Source organism: Zonotrichia leucophrys, chromosome 23 (genome assembly GCF_028769735.1).
Source record: "Zonotrichia leucophrys gambelii isolate GWCS_2022_RI chromosome 23, RI_Zleu_2.0, whole genome shotgun sequence".
In the NCBI taxonomy this organism is placed as follows: Eukaryota; Metazoa; Chordata; class Aves; order Passeriformes; family Passerellidae; genus Zonotrichia; species Zonotrichia leucophrys.
Genome location: NC_088192.1, coordinates 6607367 through 6631417, shown reverse-complemented (window position 1 = coordinate 6631417; position 24051 = coordinate 6607367). Strand labels below are relative to the sequence as shown.

The following is a 24051-nucleotide window of genomic DNA, read 5'->3' as shown; positions in this document are numbered from 1 at the left end:
CCAAAACCAAAACACATCTGCTCTGGTGACGCTTCTGAACGGGCCAAGTCGCCCTGAAAAGCTTTTCTCACATAGTCTCAAGTATAAATATTTTGATACAAAAAATAAAACCCCATAAAGAAATCCCTAAACCCCATAAACCTCCCCCAAGGCCTCCGTGGGGATCCATGGCCAGGTTCAGCTGCAGGGACAGGCAGCCTGAGGTGCTCCCAGCCCACACTGACAGGAAATCTGGGAGCAGCAGAGTCTGCAGGGTCTGGGCTGAGCCTGGGAGGTGCTCCAAGGTGTTGGAGGTGCTCTGAAGTCTGGGCTGAGCCTGGGAGGGTGCAGGGACCAAGGCTCTGATCCCAGGGCAGCTCCAGCATCATTCCTGGGGTGGGAGATGGATTGGAGTTCCAGCTGAGGGTGTGGGAACACAGCAGGGCACATCTGGTTGGTGGCAGAGGCACAGAGGGTCCCTGAGCCTGGTCAGGGTCACCCAGAGCAGGGCACATCTCCTGTCAGATGTGCTCAGAGCCACAGACCTGGCACAATGTCAAGGTCACCCAGAGCAGGGGACATCTCCTAGCTGGTGTCACTTAGGGCCACAGACCTGGCACAATGTCAAGGTCACCCAGAGCAGGGCACATCTCCTGTCAGATGTGCTCAGAGCCACAGACCTGGCACAATGTCAGAGTCACCCAGAGCAGGGCACATCTGCCTGGTGTCACTCAGGGTCACAGACCTGGCACAATGTCAGGGTCACCCAGAGCAGGGGATATCTCCTGGCTGGTGTCACTCAGGACCACAGACCTGTCACAATGTCAAGGTCACCCAGAGCAGAGCACATCTGGCTGGTGGCAGAGACACAGAGGGTTCCTGAGCCTGGTCAGGGTCACCCAGAGCAGGGGACATCTCCTGGCTGGTGTCACTCAGGGTCACAGAGGGTCCTTGTACATCACCCAGAGCAGGGGACATCTCCTGCTTGGTGGCATTCAGAGCCAAAGACCTGGCACAATGTCAGGGTCACCCAGAGCAGGGCACATCTGCCTGGTGGCACTCAGAGCCACAGACCTGAAACAATGTCAGGGCCACCTAGAACAGAGGACATCTCCTGGCTGGTGACAGAGGCACAGAGGGTCCCTGAGCCTGGTCAGGGTCACCCAGAGCAGGGGACATCTTGTACCTCATGGCACTCAGAGCCACAGACCCAGCACAATGTCAGGGTCACCCAGAGCAGGGGACATCTCCTGGCTGGTGGCACTCAGAGCCACAGAGGGTCCCTGCACATCACCCAGAGCAGGCTCAGCCCAGGCACTGGGACACTGCCACCATTCCCTGCTGGGAAAGCTTTTCCCCTTCCAGTTCCAGAGCTCAGGAGGAGCCCAGGCAGGAGCAGCCTGGCCCAGCCTGCCTGCAGAGCACGCTCAGATCAGGACTAAACCTCACCTTAATCACTGACAGCCACCAGGAGCTCAGCCTTGGCCTTTACACCCGGCAGCTGAGGGTGACTCTGAGTCACTCTGACTTTTAAATTAAATTATTTCATGCATAGGAACAAAAGCTGCAGCAGAGGATTCACAGAACTCATCATCAAGTACTCAGTAACACACTGTATATATATTAAGCTTTAAATAAAAAAATCTTTCAAGGTTTTCCTTTGAATATATGCACTCTATAGGATGCAGCAAACTCGAGCCTGGTCTAACTCTCAGTCACACCCTGTGCTCTGCCCTTTATACAAAGTCTGCTCTACTGTAATAATTCTTCCTTTTAAACAAATGCAGGTAGCCTAGACCTTAATAAAAGCTGCCCAGAGCCCTGGGGCTGAGCTGCCCTCCCTGAAAAATGGAGCAGTTCTGGTTCTGTTACTTTGGGAAGGAGGTGAAAAACTGCTGGAGTGGGGTTTTAGATGATCTTGTTCTCCAGGGCTTCAATTCTTTTGGCCACAGCTTCCAGTAAGGAGGAATTAAGGAGGAAAAGCAGCAATTTTTCTGGGAATGTTGGGAGGGAGACTTCTATATGGGCACAGAGTGATGGGCCAAGGTTTTAACTAAAAGAGCAGAGATTTAGATGGGATTTGGGGAAAGAATTGGCCCCTGGCAGGGTGGGGAAGGGCTGGGCTGGAATTGCCAGAGCAGCTGTGGCTGCCCCTGGAGCCCTGGCAGTGCCCAAGGCCAGGCTGGGCATTGGGGCTGGCAGCACCTGGCACAGTGGCAGGTGGCCCTGGGCTGCAATCAGCTGCCATTGAAGATCCCTTCCCACCCAAACCACTCTGGCATTCACATTCCTCAATCAAGGATGGAAACCAGCACCAAAACCCATTGCAGCAAATGGAGAAAGGAAAGGAAAGGAAAGGAAAGAATGATTTCCTGGCTGGTTGCAGGTGCCCCCAGTGCCATTTGCCACAGGGGGTTTGTAGCCTGGCAAGGGCTGGTTAGAGAGGTTTGGGCTGTGCCAGGGTGCCCAGAGCAGCTGTGGCTGCCCCTGGAGCCCTGGCAGTGCCCAAGGCCAGGCTGGAGCACCTGGCACAGTGGGAGGTGTCCCTGCCATGGGAATGGGATGGGAGGAATTTTAAGGCCCTTTGCACCCAAACCACTCAATAATTCCCCAGTCCCAGGCTGGGGTAAGGATGGGAGCAGCAGCAGAGGGGATCTGTGCCCATCCCCTCTGGTTTCCCAGAGCTCCCAGGCTGGTGGACCTCTCTGCAGGAAGGAGCTCCTGTGCTCACACATCCTCCCACTGCCCGGGCTCACTCCCAGAGGAGGAGGGAAAGGAGGGGCTGACAGAGCCCCTGACCCTGAGGAGAGCAGCAAGAGCTTTTCCTGGCATGCCAGAGCAATTTTCTGCTCCTCTCACTAATTCCCGTTCATGGTGTGCCTGGAGAGCCACCCACCAGGTGGGAGCTGTGACTTCCCGTGGCCTCTGCACCACACAGGTCACGGATCTCACCCGGATCTCGCTCCTGGGAGGAGGAACAGAGCTGTGCCACAGCAGGGCCCAGAAATGTGTGAAGAAATCAGAATGTTCCTTTTAAAATTAGATCCTCTCCTGATCCTCAGTGGTGAGACATCTCCCCTGCCCTTGTGAGCCACCCCGAGGATCCATGAATTCTGTTTTTCAGAAGTTTTAATCCTACTCACAAATTTTTTTTTTTTTTTTTTCTCTTTCTGCCACTTAGTGAAAGGCCCAGCATGGCAGGACTCAGTCCCACCAGGTGGGTTCTGATGGGATCCAACTCACCTGGCTGGAGATGCTTCCAGGGAACAGTTCCATCAGGATTTATCTCCCAGCACTGAGTTTTGGCCAGCTGGGAGAACCTGGGGTGGGGGGATGTCACAGATGTATTTTCATTTAAAATCCTTCTTTAGGATTTTTTTCCTTCTGAGAAGCTGAGAGGCCTCAGGAACAAAATGTAAACAATGATTATCTGCTGCTGTGGAATGCAACAGGTGGATCTGTGATTGGTCTCATGTGGTTGTTTGGAATTAATGGCCAATCACTGCACAGCTGTCTCTCTTTCTCTCCAAGCTACAAACCTTTGTTATCATTCTTTTCTATTCTTAGCCAACCTTCTGATGAGAACTTTTTCTTCTATTCTTTTAGTATAGTTTTAATGTAATATATATATAATAAAATAATGAATCAGCCTTCTGTAACATAGAGTCAGATCTACGTCTCTTCCCTCATCCTAAGACCCCTGTGACCACCGTCACAAGTGGATGTGTCCCTCTGGATTCTCCACACCACCCTCCTACACTCTGAGTTGCTCTGATGTCCCTCTGTCCCTGCAGTCCATGAAGAATTTGGGCAGTGTTGGATGTTTGCTCTGAAGGCACTCCCTGCCTCCCATTCCAGGTGCCTCAGGACCCATCTCCCCACAATCCCAGAATCCCAGAGCCTGGAAAAGCTTGGAAAAGCCCTCCAGGGCCATCGAATCCAACTTTCAACCATTCCCTACCTTGTCACCAGCCCGGAGCTCTGAGTGCCAGATTTGACCCCCAGATTTGCCTCATTCCCACCTTCCTGAACCTTCCCCATGGAAGGTCCCTCTGGATTCCCAGCCCAGCCCACCCAGTTCTGGCCACTCTTCCAAAGGATATGTTTCTGCTGCAAGGAATTGATGAGCTCTTCTACTTTGGTCTGGAACTTCATGATGGATTTGCACTCACACGGATCTTCCTCTGTGGGTCACAACAGCAAGAGGATGAGTGGCACAAAAAAATGGATTTAATCAAAATCTCTGAGCACAGTAAAACAGCACAATTCTTCTTTTCTATGTCAGAAATGGGAAGGAAATCAAAATGTAATTATTTCTAATTTTCTGATTGATGTCTTCTAATTTAACCTCAGATGAACAGAGAATGTCACATTTTTCTGTTATTTCAGCCATGGGAAGTCTTTCCTGGCTTTCCATCTCTCTGGAAACTCACTGAGCTCTGCACCTGATCCTTCAAGTTTGCCCTAAAATTGGAGTTGGACCAAATAAAACCAACCTCTGTCTCCCCAACAAGATCCAATTAAAACTGGAGGCACTGCTGCCATCAGGACTGGTTTGAGCTTTGCTTCAGTAACTCCACTCCTTGAGGGGGTGGAACCATGAGCGTTAATCACTTTGCTAATTTATGTCACTAATTTACATCTGTTCTTCAAGGAAAATTAACTCAGACTGGAACAGAAGGAAAAAAATGCCTGGGAAAGAAAGGGAGGGGTTACAAGGCCACTCTGAGCTGAGCAAAGGAGGAGTAAATAAAAGACAGAATTTTTAAGGGAAATTAATCACTTACACCAAAACTCAACAGGTCTAAACTAGCCAGGTGTAACCTAAGGCTGGAGATTACCAGAAGATTTTATGGCAGCTGCTGAGAAATACAAGCTGGCACTGGGCATGAAAAAAATGCAAATATCTCCTTGCCTTCCTTTTTATTTTAATACTCAAATGTAAACATATTTATCCAAATTAATATTTTACAAACAAACAGTTTTTCTGAAATTTACTTTTTTTTTTTTTTTAAGGCTGAAGCTTAAATGTATTTGAATGATTTTAAAGTACAATTTGTTGGGGGTTTCATATAGATCCCATAGATCCCATACTTTGTTCTTGGATTGATCCTAATTTTTTAATGAGACTTGTCTAAGAGTCTCTGCCTTGCAATCCTGGCTCTGCAGACACAGGGATTATCCCTCTCCAACTTCTCCAGGAGAAAAGGAAATCCTATCTTAAGGAACCTGGAGACAAATTCATAATTTCTGAAGAAAAAGAAGGGCAGAAAGGTGGAGGAGAAAGGAAGGCGATGGAGATTTGGGAGAGGGGGACACGTCTGAGGTGTGGAGGCTGCTTTGCCTCAGGTAACCACCCAAAGTATCAATGTCTCCTGATGCTCCTGTGTGTTCTGCCAGCTCCACACACTGGGAACTGGAGGTTTTTATCACATCCACCTAAAAGGGCATTCTCATCCCTTTTTTCCAGGCTGCAAATGCTGTCACTGAACCCCTCCCTCCCCAGTCCCCCTCACACCAGCACAGACCTTCAGCTGCAGCTTCTCCAGGGGCATTTCCACCCCTCCAGTCCAGCCTTGTACACTGCCTGAACCCCTGCATCCCCCTGTGACAGATGAGCAATGCCATGGCTGACTCTCACAATTAAAAGGCAAATATCCTGTATGTGTGTCAGGAGCAGTTTTATAGATTTATAGTTGTGTTTCACCCCCTTGTGTTGTTCTCAGGGTGCCCTGGGTTTGGGACATTTGGGAGGGTCACTCGTTCCCATGGCAACAGCTGCCCCCCAATCCAGGTGTCAGGCAGTGATCTCCACCCTGGGCAGGGAAGGAGGAGTCCATGGACAGAACTTTGGGGGGACCAAAGGGTTAAAAGGGGAAACCTCCATGGTGTGGGTGAGCACATGGTGGGGAACATCCTCTGCTCCTGGTGCTGTGATATTTTCTCTATTCAGTCTGCTGTTGTGGATTTGATAAGGTTTTAATAAACCTTTTACATTTTTGGAAGTGAGCATCATTTTTCACACCAGTCCTCTCTTACCGAGGATCCTTATCGAGGATCTGCAGCTTCTCCAAGGCCATTTCCATCCCTCCACTCCCACAATGACTGAACCCCTCCATCCCCAATGCCTCTCACCAGCACAGATCTCCATCTGCAGTTTCTCCAAGGCCATTTTCATCCCTCTGCTCCATCCCAATTCCCTCTCACCAACACAGACTGAAGATCTGCAGCTTCTCCAAGGGCATTTTCATCTCTCCACTCCAGCCTTCAAACACTGGGACAAAGCTGCTCCATCCCAGTCCCCTCTCACCACACAGATCTTCACCTGGTGGTTTCTGGAGGGGCATTTCCCCCTCTGCTACACCCTTCAGATGCTGTGGCATCACCCCAGCCCCCTCTCACCAACACAGATCTTCATCTGCAGCTTCTTCCCGATCTTGCTGATGGTCCTGAAGTCAGCAGTGTAGAAATAATGCTCAGCCACGGGTTCTGAGGCGATCTCCCTCAGCTCATCCTCCACAGCGTTGCCCACTCCCACGGCAAACATCCGAAATCCTGCCAGGAACGGGATCCTGTGAGCACCACGGGGCTGGCACGGGGCCACCCTGCCAGGCTGGGCATCCCTGAGCCCCCAGCCCCACACAGCTCCAGATCCTCACTGAGAATTGCCCCATGTGAGAGTCTGTCTGAATTTTCCCTCATCTACCTCACAAATCTCATTTGAGGACCACTGAAGAGAAGACCCCCCTGTCTTCTCTGTAGGAGAAAGTCACATGCCACAAGGCCCTGAGACCTGAAAGCATAGTGCTAAATTATTGTTTTCACAACTGTTGTTTGCTGTATGCTACACTGAGCCCAATGAGAAGAACGGGGCACCGTGCCCTGTTTGCAACAACAGCCTTGGGAGCTGTCCCACCTCTCGGCCTGGCTGGACTTCTCCTGAGTTTCAGGTGGTCTCCCACAGAAGACCCTCACCTGTTTTACAACCACCGTGACAGACAGACTGAGATGGAAGGAGCCTCTCCATCAAGGACTGAGACATGGAACCCCCATGTGCAAAGGCCCCTCTGCTCCTTCCAAGGACTGGGACTGAAACCCCCAGCCCGGGGCAGGTGTGTGGGGGAGGCAAGCTGACCAAAGCGAGATGTTTGCCTGCAGGTTGTGACCACTGGACCACGAATACAATGGCTCTTGTTTACTGCTGAGAACATGGACTACCTGTTACATCTGTTCCTTATTGTATCTGTTTCCCCACCCTCGCAATTTCCAATAAAGTTATCATAATAAAACCCTCTGAGTTAGCTAGAGATTTTGAGATCTCCCCTCGTAACAGGTGGATCCTCGACTGGACTGGACCAAAGGACTTCATCTCTACATTTGGTAGCTCTATCCCCTCTTTCTCTCTCTCTTTTCTCTCTCTTTCTCTATCTTTTCTCTCCCTTAATCCCTCTATCGCATTTTGCTGTGGTCATTCAATAAAGGTGCATTTGTTTTGATTATTACTGCACCTTCATTATTACACCCTGTGCTGTGTCGATTTTTTGCACCCTGAGATCAAATCCATGAACCATCACAAAACCCGTTCGTAAGGACGGATCGTGACACCCCCTCCACCCCCACTACTCCAGACTCCTTTCAGCCAGGTCAAACAGGCCAAAAATAATTTTGCAGGTGGAAATTTTATTAAAATTAACCAGGCTATGGGCATAGTGGCCATAAGAACAAGGTTTTGGAGATGCTCCTTTCAGCCAGGTCAACCAGGGGCCAAAATATTTTTGCAGGCAGAGTTTAAGTAGAATTTCCCAGCCAATGACAACAAGAGCAAGGTTTTAGAGATGCAAGAAAGGGCAGGTGATGGTAACACCATCCCTCTGATATGGAAGTGATAATGTAGCAAAAGGGACCTGTGGGAGTTTCCAGAACAGCTCAGCCACTGTTAATCATCCCTGTTAACGAGACCCTGAGTGGCAAAGTCCCCCTGCAGTGGAGCAGAACTGAGCTGAGTCTCTGTCCAAAATTGCTCCCACTGGGAGTTCACAACTTGTCCTGCTCTGTCAGGAGATTGAGCTGCATTAAACCTGTTTCTATTGAACTGAAATGCAATTTTCCCATTTTGGGTGGTATTAATTAGCCCTGATTTGAAATACTTGTCTCTACTTGTCCATGCCCAGGCACAGGAAATGTTTCCCTGATCCCCTTTGTGCCTTTCTTTCTCTGGATATATCCAATATGTGTTGTTTTTCTGAGGCTCAGCTCACTGAACAATTTTGCAGTCTCATTTTAAGCACTTGTTTATCCCACAGCAATAACTCATGGACAGATAAGAGATTTCCTTGCAGGGACAAGAGAGGAGAGAGAGACAAGGCACAAAGTTTTATCACCAGGGAGGAATAAATTCTATAAATACACTTTATAAGAACCTTTTGTTTTATAAGAGCTGAACAGCCCCACAAGATGTCAGAGTGCTTTGTAAACATTGGTTTTTCACGAGCTCCCTGACCTTTCTGGTTATGTGCTGGCCCTGAGTCCCATCTAGTGGTGGAGAGCGAAGTTAAAAGGAAGGGAAGGATTCAGCAATTCCTGAGTAAATTCCCAGGGGCTGGATGCATTTAACACGGGGTGTCAGAGCCTGGGAATGTGCTCAGAGGGTCAGCAGAGGGGCAGCTCTCAAGGCATTAATATTTCATGGGGCTCAGGCTCAGGAATCCATCAGTGTGTGGCCACTGAGTGTTTTTCCTACAACAGCAGCTGAGGAAAAATCCTTATTAATGTGCCTGAGGTTCCTCCTTAACCCATGTCTGGGCTTTGTTTATTGTTTTGTTGCTTTTCCTCTGCCTTTTCCAGGCCTTGAGGCTGATGAAACCGAGCCACACTTGGCCCTATAAATCCTGGGCTTGGTTGTCTTTGCTTTGGGGTTCATTGTGTGCCTCTGGTGCTGGGCTGGGCTTCCTGACCAGCCCCAGACAAATCCCAGAGTGGGTAAGGGCTGGGTTAAGAGGGACCTTAAAGCTCCTCTGCTCCACCATCTTCCACCGTCCCAGATTGCTCCAAGCCCTGTCCAACCCTAATGGTGCTGAAACCTCCAAATTCCAAATTCCCCCTGCAGCTTCCTTCCACATTTGTGTGGAGCAATTAGACCTGGGTGCATCCCATTGCAGGGGGTGCAACTCCACCCTGCTCATCCCATTCCACAGGGTAAAACTCCATTTTGTCCATCCCATTCCAAGGGGGTGGAACTCTATCCTGTCCATCCCATTCCACAGGGCAAAACTCCATCCTGTCCATCCCATTCCAGGGTTAAAACTCCACCCTGTCCATCCCATCCCAAGGGGATGGAATTCCATCCTGTCCATCTCATTCCAGGGATTGGAATTTCACTCTGTCCGTCCCATCCCGTCCCATCCCATCCCATCCCATCCCATCCCATCCCATCCCATCCCATCCCATCCCAAGGGGATGGAATTCCATCCTGTCCATCTCATTCCAGGGATTGGAATTTCACTCTGTCCGTCCCATCCCCTCCCATCCCATCCCATCCCGTCCCATCCCATCCCATCCCATCCCATCCCATCCCATCCCATCCCATCCCATCCTAAGGGATGGAACTCCACCCTGTCCATCCCAAACTCCACCCTGACCAGCAGAAACTCCTCCAAAGACACAGAGGGGAACTAAAACCAGCTCTTAGCAAACCAAGGTGCACCTGACACCCAGACTGAGGTGTTCCAGTTCTCTGTGAGCAAGGCTAGTCAGGGAACATCTCCCCAGAATTACTCAGTATAACCTGTGTGTATCCCAAGACAGATCCAGGGAAAAAGTCCTGCCTGGGCCAAGGGAGAAAGAAGCCCCAGAATGTTCAGGAGCCCTACCTGAGTCCTTGGCTTTTTTGGCAGCATCTGAGATATAATCCTGTGAGCGCCCATCAGTGAAGACAATCCCCACCTTGGGGACGCCGGGCCGGGCTCCGTTGATGACGGAGAAGGAGCTGTCAACGAGGTACTTGAGAGCCTGGCCTGTCATGGTGCCCTTCTCCATGTAGGACATTTTCTTCACTGCTGCTTTGATGTCCTTCTTGCTCTTGAACTGGCCCAGAGGGAACTCCTGCCGGACGGAGCTGGAGTACTGCACCAGCCCCACCTGTGCCTGCTTGTCCGACACCTCCAGAGAATCCACGATCTGGTTGATGAATTTCTTCACCAGCTCAAAGTTCTCAGGCCTCACACTCTTGGAGCCATCGATGAGGAACACAAGATCCAGAGCAGACCCCAAGCCACCATTGCAAGCTTAGGGAAAACAGGAGAAGAGGGCAGAAGAAAACAGCAGCAAAGGCCTCAATAAATCATGTAGGAAAATAGAACCCTAAGGAAATGGGTTTTCCCTGAGGAAATGGGGTTAATCAATGAAAACCCAACAGGAGAGCACAACACTGTTTTGAAAGTGATTCTTTCAGAAGAAGGGTTTCCCTTTCTGCCTTCCCTGAGCAGAACATCCCAGTGCTGTCACCGCTGTCCCGTCAGGGCCCCCTCACATACCGGTGCAGGTCTTGCCGTCGCTGTTGAGGCTGAAGCCGTCCCTGCAGGCGCACCTGTAGGCCCCTGGGGTGCTGACACACACCTGCTCACAGTCGTGGTCCCCCGTGGCACACAGGTCAGACACCACTGCAAGGAGAGGAGGGGGTGGCTTCAAGCAGGGGCCTCCCCACCCACACCCGGCTCTGCACAGCCCCACATTGGCCCCATAACTAAATCTGCTTTGCAATGGGGCACAGCTCATTGAGCCTGGACAGTGCTGAGGCAGAGTCTGAGGCTGGAAATGGGGCTGTGTGTTCTGTGCCCACCTGTCAGAGCTGGGGCAGTTCTCTGCTGCTCTTGGGGCAGTTTTCTTGATCTCTCCCACAGCCAATCCTCCCTCCAGGAGATCTCTGCTCTCCATGGCCACTGAGTGTCCCTGCAGGGCTGATCCAATTCCAGCATCCCATGGGCAGATGCTGCGCCCAGGGCAGGAGCCAAGCATTCCTACCTGGATCCAATCTGAGCCTGGCACAGCACAGCAGCCTTTGCCCCCTGCATTGCCAGAGGAGCAGCTTTCTGCTGCCCTGCATGGCCAGAGGGAGCCCAGGCCCATCTGCAGCAGCCCTGGAGCTGCAGAGGAAAACTCCCCCCTTGTGCAGGATCCCTGCTGCAGCAGAGCCACAGCTGGCACTGCAGGAGGGCTGAGCCCCCATGGGATGGGGCTGTGCCACAGCCTGAGCCACAGCGTGCCAGGGCCTGCTCCCACTCTGGCAGTGGGGTTTTGTATTACTGCTTTTTTTTTTTTTATTTATTTTTTCCCTAATAAAGAACTGTTATACTTATTCCCATATCTTTGCCTGAGAGCCCCTTAATTTCAAAATTATAATAATTCAGAGGGATGGGGTTTGTATTTTCCATTTCAGGGGAGGCTCCTGCCTTGCTCAGCAGACACCTGGCTGTTCAAACCCAGACAGACATAAGACAAGGAAGAAATTCCCACAAGTCTCAATGCTCCAAGGCACAGCCAGGACTGGAAATCTTCCCTGAGGGCAAACCCAGCTGGGTGTGGGGCAAATTACAGCACAGCTCACTGTGCAAAGCTCCAGGGTGAGGTTTGGGTCCCAGCTGCCCCCCAGGCTGGCCAGTACCAAATTTTTGCAGCTCTGCAGCGCAATCCTGAGCAGGGAGCTCAGCTGCCCTTCCTGGACAGCACTCATGTGTGAACACTTCTGGGATTCACCTCAGAGCTCTCTCTGCATGTGCAGCTCTCAGATCCCTGCTCTTCAAACCCTCCTGCTGCCCATCCTGCCCTGCTGTGGCTCCTGGGATGCTGAGCAAGCAGCAGCTGAGTGGCAGCACTGGGAGCCAGTGGCGCTGGGGGGTGACAGCGCTGTCACACTGAGGATGGCAAACAAACTCCCGAGCAAACAGGGCTGGGGAGACAAATTCAGCTACAAATGCCAGGGAAAATGTACAGAAATCCAGGCACTGGGTTGGAGTGAATGGATGGGAGGTGGAGCAGAGTCTTTCTGAGTTCAGGTTTGTTATTTTGAGCCATTTGTGTTCTGCTCTACTCATCTTTTGTACATTTTTTTGGCCTTTCCACTTCCCGTGGCTGTGCCAGCACTGTTCCAGCCCAGATCATTGGGAATTTCAGTGCCCCTGGAGCTGCCTGTAGTTCTGTGCTCTGGGTAATCTCACCACAGGCTGGAGCACCAAGGGTTTCCCGTGTCCCCATGAGTTTACTGGGCACTGTGGGAAGCACTTTTCCCTGCTGTCAGTCCCACAGATCCTGTGCTGTGCCTGAGCAGGGGGTCTGGGTCCATCCCTGGCATGGTTTAGGGCAGCTGCACATGCAGAGCAGGGTAACAGGGACTTGGGCATCCCCCCAGAGCTGTCCTCTGCTCCCTGCAGCAATCCTGAGTGCTTTCCCATGAGAAGAGCTTTGCCATCTGCACAGGGAGGCACACGAAGGATTTTCCCCACAACTTCAAACCATGGGGTGAGGCCTCGGCATCACTGCTGCCTCTCAGTCCCAGGGCAGCCAATACAAACTCCACAAATACTCATGGCCTGGATTCCATTCCTCAAATTCTGTCTCTCTCTCTCCCTTTGCCTGAGATGTTTGTTCCCTCTGCCATGAGCTGCTGCTGCAGTGACACCTGGTAATGCCTGACTCATTCTGTGCTATCACCTGAGGATAATCCACGGCTCACTCTGTAGCTGAAATTTCCCTCCTTTCCACAGAGGAGCCAAATTTCCATGACAAAAAGCTGCTCCCCTTCATCACTTTCAGCCTTGGAGCTGGACCAGGAGATTTTACACCTGTCAGAAACTGGGAGATCTCCAGGACCAGCCGTGTGTGTTTGGAGTTCCAGGTAGATCACACCTTTCAGGAAGTGTTGCCACGCGCTTTTCATTCCAGGGAAAGGCCCCTAGGCCTCTCCTGCTGACAGAAAAGGGGAATTTATGGCCCATTCCTGCTGCCTTGGGACACATTTGGAAGCAATAAAACATGCCCGGTCCTTCAGCAGCTCCTGTAGGAGCAAAGCTGCATTTGTAGGATGGTGTTTGTAGGGTGGTGTTTGTAGGATGGTGTTTGTAGGATGGGGTTTGGAGGATTGAGTTTGGAGGATGGTGGTTTTATAGGATGGTGGCTTTATAGGATGCTATTTGTACAATGTTGTTTGTGGTGTGGTGTTTGTAGGGTGCTGTTTGGAGGATGCTGTTTTTATAGGATGGTGGTTTTAGCATGCTGTTTTCATAGGATGGCAGTTTTAGGATGCTGTTTTTATAAGATTTTGGTTTTAGGATGGTGTTTTTAGGATGCTCAGGCTCCTTTGATGTGCTGTGCAGACAGGAATTAGATCCTGCTCCAGCCAGGAGAGATTCGTGCCCCACAAGGCTTCCAACCCCAAAAGCAGCTTTAGGCAAAGGCAGCTCAGCCTCTGACAGGAACTGGGACCACCCCAGCTGAACTGGTAATTATAGTGGCAATGCTGGTGGGGGGAAATACAAAACAAATTCTCTCCACTGCCCCAAAAGGGGTGTGATTTCAGTGAGATAAACCCCTCTTCTCCAGGTTGTTTTCCAGTGCCCCCAGGAGTGTGTGGATCGTGCTTACAAACTCTCCAGTGCCAGTGAAATGTGGAGATTTCTTTAACCAAAACCTGAAATTCCCTGAACAAAACCCTGCAGTTTTGGAAAGGCAACTTCAAAGAGCCCCTGATTCCCACAGGGCTTTGAACCTGCAGGGAAGCAAGGAAGCAGAGGGGTGAAGGATGGGCACAGGTACAGCTCCCATGGGAAAGGCTGGAGCAGGACTTTGGAAAAGGTTCTGGAGGGACAGGACCCAGGCAATGGCTCTCCACTAGCAGAGGGCAGGGATGGATGGGATACTGGGAAGGAATCCTGGCTGGGCAGGCCCTGGCACCAGGTGAAGGCTCCAGGGAGAGCTCAGAGCCCTTGCAGGGCCTGAAGGGGCTCCAGGAGAGCTGCAGAGGGACTGGGGACAAGGATGGAGGGGCAGGAGCCAGGGAATGGCTGCCAGTGCCAGAGGGCAGGGCTGGATGGGATCTTGGCAATTGGGAATTGTTCCCTGGCAGGGTGGGCAGGGGCTGGGCTGGAATTGCCAGAGCAGCTGTGGCTGCCCCTGGAGCCCTGGCAGTGCCCAAGGCCAGGCTGGAGCACCTGGCACAGTGGGAGGTGTCCCTGACAGGGCAGAGGTGGGATGGATGAACTTTCCAATCCCTTCCCACCCTAAGCATTCCAGGATTCTCTGCAGAGCATTAAGGCCCTTCACACCCAAGCCATTCCCAATTCCTGGCTGGCAGACCCACAGCCCCAGGCTGGGCACAACAGCACTAACCACAGAAAGCCTCTTGGAACTTGTGGGTCAACTTCTCGATGACGCTGTAGCTCTCCACATAGTCCACGTGCTCGTCCAGAGGCTCGCTGGCCATCTGCCTCAGCGTGCCCATGTCCACCCTGCCCACGCCGATGGCGAAGATCTCGATGCCCGCAGCCCTGGCCCGGGCAGACACGTCCTGCACCCCGTCCTGGGGCCGCCCGTCCGTCACCACGATGGCCACCTGCAGGGGAGGGATGGGATGGGATGGGATGGGATGGGATGGGATGGGATGGGATGGGATGGGATGGGATGGGATGGGATGGGATGGGATGGCCTTCCTGGGCACTGGGATCCTCATCCACATTCCCAGAGTGTTGATGGGACAGGCCGGGGTAGGAGGGAAGGGTTTGAATTTCTAAAATTAAGGGAAAAGTGAATCCCAGCAGCTTTTACCATTCTTTGGAGATCACACCAACCATGTTTTTTTGAGGTGGAATTAGTTTCTTTCCAAGCTGGAAAAGTTAAACTGCCAAAGATTGATGGCTTCACCAAGGGACAACTGCCAAGGATTAATGACTTCACCAAGGGATAATGCCAGGGATTGATGGTATCACCAAGGGACAACTGCCAGGGATCAATAGTTTCACCAAGGGACAATGCCAAGGATTGATGGTTTCATCAAGGGACAAGCCAGAGACTGATGGTTTCACCGAGGGACATCTGCCAGGGATCAATGGCTTCACCAAGGGACAACTGCCATAGATTGAATGGTTTCACCAAGGGACAACTGGTGCATCCCCCTCTAAGGAAACTAAATTAAAATTTGTGTTGTTCATGGCCAAACTTGAGCTCAAGCCAAACTGAAGATTTTTCAGGACACTCCGGACAAGCCCAGCTGAATGTGGGGCTTCACAGCATCTCAGGAAATGCCATGGAAATGTGAGATGAAGGGTTCATCCCATTTATAGGTGGAGGAGCTGAAGGATGGAACTGGAACCATCTCCATAGGGAGAGAGGAGAAGAAGCCTGAGATCATGCTGTGTGTCAGGACCTGCCAGGATTTGTGATTCTCTGTTCAAATAAACAGCAGAGATTAAATCCCACTCCTGCTAGCCTCAGCATTAAAGTGGCAGCTGGTTTAAGTGGGAACTGGATTTCAGCTTGGATTAAATGGTGCCTTGAACCAGCTAAAAGCCTCCCAGAGTCCTGCTCCTGGTTTATCCCTTTCCCTCTTTATTTTTCTTCTGAAAGAGACTTTGTCACAAGACCTGAATTCTTGCTCTTTGCCAATTCTACTGCCCCTGCCACTTTTCCTTACAACCAATTTATTGTGACACCGCTGCTGACTCCAAATGAATGGCTTGGGCTGGAATGCAGAATGGGGAAAGAGCTTCCCCTCTGTAAAAACCAGGAGAAACAGGAAAAATGTGGAGCTTTGCAATCGAATTTCAGCTGTTTATCTGCACTTCCTAAGGGCTGCACAATTAATTCTGCAGGTGTGGGGGAATGGATGTGCCCAAGGAGCTCCGGGCTTTTCCTGGGGTGGGATTGGATCCGTGCGTGCAGTGGAGCCTTTTGCCAGGAGAGAGAGCCCTCGGCTCAGCCTCAGCTCCAGCCGGGCTGCTCCGCCTGAGCAGCACCAGGAGCTCCGCCCGGGGCTGCCGGGGAGAGACCCCAGAGCACGGCGGGCAGCGGCAGGGAGCCATCAAATCAGGGATCAGAGGCGTTATCACATCAGGGAATGAGAGGAGTCATCAAATCAGGGATCAGAGGAGTCAACAAATCAGGGAATGAGGAGATAACAAATCAGGGATCAGAGTAGTCATCAAATCAGAGATCGGAAGAGATATCAAATCAAGGATCAGAGGCGTTATCAAATCAGGGATTGGAGGGATTATCAAATCGGGGAATGAGAGGAGTCATCAAATCAGAGGACTCATCAAATCAGGGAATGAGGAGTGATCAAATCAGGAATCATAGGAGTCATCAAATCAAGGATCAGAGGCGTTATCAAATCAGGGAATGAGGACTTATCAAATAAGGATCAGAGGAGTTATCACATCAGGGAATGAGGAGATATCAAATCAGGGATCAGAGGCGTTATCACATCAGGGAATGAGAGGAGTCATCAAATCAGGGATCAGAGGAGTCAACAAATCAGGGAATAAGGGGAGTTATCAAATCAGGGAATGAGGAGTTATCCAATCAGGGATCAGAGGAGCTATCACATCTGGGATCAGAGGAGTCATCATATCAGGCAATGAGAGGAGTCAGCAAATCAGGCATCAGAGGAGTCAGCAAATCAGGGAATGAGGGGAGTTATCATACAGGGAATGAGAGGACTCATCAAATCAGGGATCAGAGGCATTATCAAATCAGGGAACAGAGGAGTTATCAAATCGGGGATCAGAGGTGTTATCAAATCAGGGATCAGAGGAGTTATCAAATCAGGGACCAAACCCTGCCAGCAGGTCCTGTCAGCAGCCGTGTGTCCTCCTGCAATTTTATTCCTAAATCAAGAAATTCTCCAGGTTTTATCTGCTCCTCTCCATCTTCAGCTAAACCTGAGTCCAGCTAAACCCAAGTCCAGATAAGCCCGAGCCCAGATAAACCCCAGATGGGGTGGGGCTGCAGAGTCCACCCCTGGATGTGATGGAAAGATCCTCATAAAGGCTCTGTGTGGAAATTGGCCAGAAATGACTCAAAATTCACGTTGCTTTCTGCTCTACTGTTGGAGAAAACAAAACTTCTGCATACAGAGTCAGGATTGGGAATTAATCAGAGAACCCATGGGGAAAATGAATGTAACAGTGAGAGGAAGCCAGGGCACCTGTTTGTGACAGCCTGACAGAAAGGGTGTAAAAATGTCTCTTAATATCACATTTGGTTAACCCAATCATCTGGAAATCCTGGGTTTTTTTCCTAGGATTCCTACCATAAATATTTTCCCTGCATCCAGCCTGAGTCAATGTGAAAAAAATGTCCATTTCTACTATTATTATTATTATTTTCAAACCTACCTCCAAATTATTTGCAGTCTGAGTATCTCTGTAATTCCCTGCCATTGAAAAAGCTGAGTCCTGGTGCATGCCTGGTTTGGGAAAGGCTTGGAGGGAAGGAGAAGCCTCTGGGTCCTGGGGAGGCTGGCACTGCTCAGCCATGTGAGGGGAATTACGAAAAGGTGAAGCTTCTGCTGCCTCCAGCAGCTGGATTTTGCCCTGATCCTCAGTTTTACCCTGGGAAAACTCTGAAATTTTGCTTTTCAATGTCAAAACTTTTTCTCGTTTAACCAGCAGCTTTCCCTGTGAATTCCTGACATTCTGGATCCCTCATCCTTCTGTCAGACAGAAATCCCACGTGGTCTGATACAATTTATTCCTGGTTATCTCAGACATCCGAGCATTCCTGAGCATTCCTGAGCATTCCCAGCTATCCCCAGCCCGGCCTGGCATTTCCCAGCTAATGAGGGAGTGATGGCTCATTATGCCCTGGGAACGTGATGTTCCAGCAGGCTCCAAGGAGAATCAGGCAGGAAGCTGCATAAAGCCCTGGATTTGCTCAGCAATTTGCCAATTTACTTGTTGTTCTTCCCTAAAAAATAAGGTGGAAGTAATTGGGCTTCCTGCGGGTTTTGAGGAAGGTGGGAACAGGTTTTTCTCAGAGCTCCTCCAGAAACAAATTGTGCTTTTCCCTGCCCCGGGGTGACATTTGCTGCACAAAGTAAGAGCAAAGCACCGTGTGATGTTTGGGGATGTTGACAACCAGATTTGCACGAGGATTTGGTGGATTTCTGCGGTGGGAAGGAGCAAGGACCGTGTCCAGTGTTTCTGGAAGCTTCACCTCCCTAAATCCCTGTACGACCTGTTCCTCTTCCCAGGCAGGGGATGGGGTCACCCTGAGCAGAAGGGAAAAGATGGCTGGAATTCAAGACAGAGGGGAAAAGTGAAAAAATAACCAGGGAACCAAGAACACAAAGGGTTGTGGAGTTTTCCACCTTGCAGACATTGAAATACCACCTGGGCATGGTCCTGGGCAGCCCCGCTGGAGATCAGGGGCAGCTCCAGAGACCCCTCCCAACCTCCTTCTGTGATTCTGCCTCATGGATCAGCTCCAGAGTGGAAGGGAAGAGGGAAACAAGGAGTGTTTTCCTTTTCCCCCCCTTTTTTTTAATGCCTCAGATAAATCATTCCAAAACTCACTGCTCCAGCTCTTCCAGCTGTCAAGGAAAGGTTTCAGGGAGACCCTGGAAATTCAGGAGAGTTTGTTCCACACAACCAGAGGTGACAGGGAACAGCAAGGCTTGGGGGAGCTGTCTGGCAGCAGGAAAAGAGGGCACGAGGAGAGGGATGTTGAATGGTGTGGAAGAAATTCCAGAGATGAGGACCCAGCACCTTCGTGGACAGCTCAGTGGAAATGTCTCTCCAATCTGCAGGAGCAGCCAATGCTGTGTGCAATTGTCAGACTGCATTTAGAACAAACACTGAGACAAAGACTGACTGTGTTATAATGAGTTTTGTATTTTCTTTCACTAAGCCCCAAAGATGAGTTTCAAGAAGAATTAAGATGTTTGAACCTCCCAGAGATTTGCAAGAATTGAGAGACTTGAAGCTCCTAGAAGTTTTCAAGAATTTAGAAGTTTGAACTTCCCAGAGGATTACAAGCAGAATTGAGAGGTTTGAACCTCTTGGAGGTTTCCAAGGATTGAGAGATTGGAACCTCCCAGAGAGGTCTTCAAGAATTGAGAGGTTTCAACCTCCCAGAGGTTTCCAAGAAGAGTTGAGAGGCTTGAACTTCCCAGAGGCTTCCAAGAATAGAGAGGTTTCAACCTCCCAGAGGTTTGCAAGAAGAATTGAGAGGTCTGAACTTCCCAGATGTTTTCAAGAAGAATTAAGAGGTTTGAACCTCCCAGATGTTTCCAAGAAGAGCTGAGATGTTTGCACCTCCCAGAGGTCTTCAAGAATTGAGAGGTTTGAACCTCTCAGAGGTTTTCAAGAATTGAGGGATTTGCACCTCCCAGAGGTTTCCAAGAAGAATTGAGAGGTGTGAACTTCCTGGAGGTTTTCAAACCTCCCGTTTGCACCTCCCAGAGGTTTCCAAGTATTGAGGGATTTGCACCTCCCAGAGGTTCCCAAGAAGAATTGAGAGGTGTGAACTTCCTGGAGGTTTTCAAACCTCCCATTTGCTCCTCCCCAAGGTTTCCACCTGTGACAATCAACCTCCAGATGTCACGCACAACCAAAGCCCATAAAAAACCACCTTTCTCCTTTTCCCAACCACTCCACAATGAGTCCCAAGCGAGGAGCTGGAGGAACCAGCCCCATTTTACCTTTTTGAAGTTGGGCGCGCTGGCCCTGGCGCCCTCGGCGGCGCTGAAGGCGCGGCTGATGGCAAACTGGATGGCCAGGCCGGTCATGGTGCCCGTGGAGAGGGGCTGGATCCTGCGCACGGCCTGCAGCAGCGCCGCCTTGCTCTGGGGGCCCTGCAGGGCCAGCTCGCTGCGCACGGCGCTGGCGTAGTTGATGATGCCCACGCGGGTGGCGTTGGGGCCCACGTCCAGCGCCTCGATGACGCGCGACACGAACACCTTGATCTTCTCGAACTCGTGTGGCCGCACGCTGCGAGAGCTGTCGATGATGAACACCAGGTCCGTGGGCTTGGTCCTGCACAGGGTGCCTGGGGACAGCAGGGACAGAGGGGAAATCAAAGGGAAAGAAGGGAAAGTGTCAAAGGAAAAGTGTCCCAAGAGGGGTAGATCGGTGCTGGTAAAGCAGCACTGGGTGGAGAGGAGCTGCAGGTTTTGGTCCTTTCTCTGTTTTACAGAATATTTTAAATGTTCTTAATGCTTTTCTAGGGAAGAAGAAGAGTTCCTGGGGGGTGACATGGACCTGTGATGGGCAGCGTGTCCCTTGTCACCCCAGGCTGTCTCTGAGGAAACCTCATCCGCCTAGGGCAGCATGGAGAGAAGGAGGGAGGGATAAATTTGGGGAATGACAGCAGGGAGGGAGGGAGGGAGGTAGGGAAGGGAGGAAGTGGAGGAAGGAAGGAAGGGGCGGAAGGAAGGGGCAGAAGTGGCGGAAGTGGCAGAAGGGAGGAAGGAAGGAGTTGAGTGACCGCACTGAAGGAAGGAGGGAGGGAGGAGGGAAGGGAAGGAAGGATAAAACTGTGGGCTGAAACCTGAGCTGCATTTCTGCATCCAAAAAAGGCTGGAAAGGAATTACTGCACCTCAGACCTGGATAACCAATCCCCACAGGTATCAGTTAATGGGAATGGGACCAGCACCAGGCACAAGACTCAGCAATCAGCTGGGATTGGGAACAACATTCCCAGGTTAAGGGATAACATTCCCAGCACAGCAGGAGCCAGAGCCCCATTCCCCAGTGATGGCACCAATAATAAACCCCAGTAACAGCACAGAGCTGGTTCACATCTGTCAGGGGGAAACAACAGAGAAATCTGGAACCCATAATTGATAATTAATAATAGATAATTAATCTCTATAGCCCCATGAATACCCACAGTGAAAAGGAGAGGCTATCAGGAGGCATCAGCAATGCAACAAATTGAATAAATTGTTATTATTATTATTATTATTTTAATTTCTCGCTTTCATGCCATTTTCCATCTTCATTTTCAGCTGTGGCAAGACATAAAAAAAAGCCTGGTGTTTTTTTTATGATTTCCTGAATGAATGGCCCCATTTCCCCCAGCAGATCTATGGCATCCTGTTCTTTTTAATTTTTTTCTTCTCATTTAGCCTGTCTCTGTCAAGTGCTCTGTTAATATTTGATTTCTGCAGGGCCCAGGGAGTTCCTGTCATAAAGGAGATTTCTGTGGACAGATTTTTAAATAGGAGCTTCTGGGCCAACAAATCTGCTCCAAATGATGGCATAAATATTACAGCTGGTCCTCAGTGTGAGATCTAATGGGGCTTTCAGTCTTTGAGGCAGATAAAAATAAATACTCAGTGATGGATCTGTAAATGAAATAATCAGGTTTGTTTCCTGAGAGGCATCAAGGCTGAATCTGCTCCAGAAAGGTCTGGGAAGGTGGGAGCAGAGCAGGCAGTGGTCACTTTGTCAGGAGCTCTAATTCCCACAATAATCCAATCTAACATTTTTCCCATATGGATGAATTTCATTTTCCCCCCATAATTCATTGCAGAGGAAGGAAAACTCCCAGGGAGATCCATGAATCCCTGTTCTGGGGGGGGGGGGGGGCAGTTTACAGGTGAGAAATGAAGGTCCAGGGAAAGGCTCAATTAATTCCTCCAGAAATAAAACACAACTCCCCCTTTGTGCTGAATCATCCCTGGATTTAGTGACAAACCAAGCAGCAAAAGTTATTTTATTTCCCTAAGAACAGCTGGAGCCAATAGAAATTTTGAAGTCTATCTATTTTATTTATTTCTGCTCTTTGATTTGACCCTAAATAACATTTTCAAGCTCTTTTTATGAGAGTGGAGTTTATTTCAGAGAAGGGAAGAGTAAAGGAGGGATATCAGGTGGGAGAATTTTGGGATTTCAGCCTCAGTCAGGGGCTGCAGGACAGGCCCATTCTCTCCAGGGGGTGACAGTCACTTGCTCTGATTGGCACCTTGACTCAGCATAGTTTAGTTCAAACTGGAATTAAACCAGAAATAAAGTCTTACTCTATATTTACAAATATCCACACTAGGAATCATTCAGGAAAAGCTGAATTAATGCCCTGACTTAGCAGAAAATTCCTCTCAGGGCATCTTTGCCATATCCATTAAAGCACTGGGAGAATAGCACAGTAACCCAGGAGTAAAAGGGGCTTATTTTAGAGAGCTGACTGCTCACAGCAGGGCTCAGCTCAGTCACTGCTCTGTTTCTCTTTGCACAGCAAAGAGAACCCTCCTTTCCCAAATTCCTGTGGAGAAAGGGCTCAGTTTATCTGCAATCCCCCCTCCCTCAGCCCCAGGTGCCTCTGCAGTCACTGTCACACCTGCACAGCTCAGGCTGCCCATGGCTGTGGCTGAGCCATCATCAACACACTCTCCAAACATTTTGAATTCCCTCAAGTCTGCCCTTGCAGCTGAGTTTGCCTCTCCTGCAGTGATTTCTGGAGAAATCCAGGAATCCCTGGGCTGTCTGGAGCCCCAGGAAGAGCAGAGATGCTCCTGAGGACCAGACCCTCCCTTCCCTGCATATCCAGCCCTATTCTGGGTGTCCAGTCCTTCCATGCATGTCCATCCCTTCCCTGGGTGACCATCTCTGTCCCAGGTGTCCCTCCCTATCCCTGCCCTAAGTGTCCAGCCCTGTCCCAGGTGTCCATCCCTTCCTGGGTGTCCATCCCTGCCATGAGTGTCCATCTCTTCCCTCAGTGTCCATCCCTTCCCTGGGTGTCCATCCCTGCCCTCGGTGTCCATCCCTTCCTGGTTGTCCATCCCTGCCCTGCGTGTCCATCCCTTCCTGGGTGTCAATCCCTTCCCTGGGTATCCTGGGTGTCCATCCCTGCCCCTGAGTGTCCATCCCTGCCCCAAGTGTCCATCCCTTCCTGGGTGTCCATCCCTGCCCCAGGTGTCCATCCCTTCCCTGGGTGTCCATCCCTTCCCTGGGTGTCCATCCCTTCCCTGCGTGTCCATCCCTTCCTGTGTGTCCATCCCTGCCCTCGGTGTCCATCCCTGTCCTGGGTGTCCATCCCTTCCTGGGTATCCATCCTTGCCCCAAGTGTCCATCCCTTCCCTGGGTGTCCAGCCCTTGCTGGCACTCATTCCAGGCTGGGGTTTGGAGCCCATGCAAGCTGCAGAGCAGGCAGCTCCCCTGCTCCTGGCTGCCCACCTGGGAAGCCAAACAGAGCAGGATTCGCTCAGGATGGGATGAAGGAAATCCAGGGAAAGTCCCGTTCCCAGCAACCGGACCCAGCCCTCCTGCTCGGGAGGTGTCCCCGGCACCAGCTCCTGCTCCAGCCCCTGTGGAGCTGGAGAGGGGAGGGAAGGCAGAGCCCTTGTCCCACCTGGGCCTCCTCCAGCGCCAAGGGGTGACCGGGCCACCCGTGCTGTCCCCACGGAGCCACCCGTGCTGTCCCCACAGGGGCCACCCGTGTTTTCCCCACAGCCCCAGGTCCGCTGCCCTGGGGACACACCGGACACAGCTCCTACCCTTCCCTGGCTGTTGCTGGGCACTCCTTACCCTTCCCCGTGCCCCGGAGGCACAGAGGGAACCCCAGCCCCCCAAGCCCCCCAGCCCCGCTCCCCACTCACCGCGGGGCTGCGGCGGGGCCCCGCAGGCGGCCGGGCTGTGCAGGAGCAGCAGCAGCGAGAGCAGCAGGGCACAGCAAATCCTGGCCATGGCTGAGCCGGGCTGCGAGTGCGGGGCAGAGCGCTGGCCCCGAGTATTAACCTGCCCTTCTGCGGAGGCTCCGAGCCAGCCCCTGACACGGCGGGGCCGGGGGGGCAGCGAGGGGAGAGGGGCAGGGAGAAGGAGCAGGAGGAGATGCTGCTGCAGGGTGGGGAGGGGGCGATGCCCAGCCCTGCCCTGCCCCCGGGGCCCCCAGCCCCCCACAATGGCCCCATTGCTGCCGAGGCCACCGGGAGCTCTGGGAGCGGGGGAAGGTGCGGAATGCGGGGCTGGAACAGTGGCAGCACTGAAAGCAGCCCTGGGAGGGGCTGTCCGCCCGCAGGGCTGGGGAACAGGGCCGGGGGGACAGCGAGGGGACAGCGGCAGCCTCACACGGTCCCTCTCAGTCCT

At 51.4% G+C, this 24051-nt stretch overlaps 1 protein-coding gene across 1 annotated transcript; it reads right to left on the bottom strand.

Moving 5' to 3' along the window:
* Nucleotides 1-1887: 1887 nt before the first annotated feature.
* Nucleotides 1888-23652, bottom strand: MATN1 (matrilin 1). The gene is made up of 8 exons (XM_064731626.1): nucleotides 23565-23652; nucleotides 19667-20013; nucleotides 14359-14581; nucleotides 10512-10637; nucleotides 9849-10262; nucleotides 6382-6534; nucleotides 4083-4163; nucleotides 1888-1937 (listed from the first exon to the last, which is right to left on the bottom strand). Exons 1-8 carry the CDS (start codon nucleotides 23650-23652, stop codon nucleotides 1888-1890), a joined length of 1482 nt encoding a protein of 493 aa, XP_064587696.1.
* Nucleotides 23653-24051: the final 399 nt, after the last annotated feature.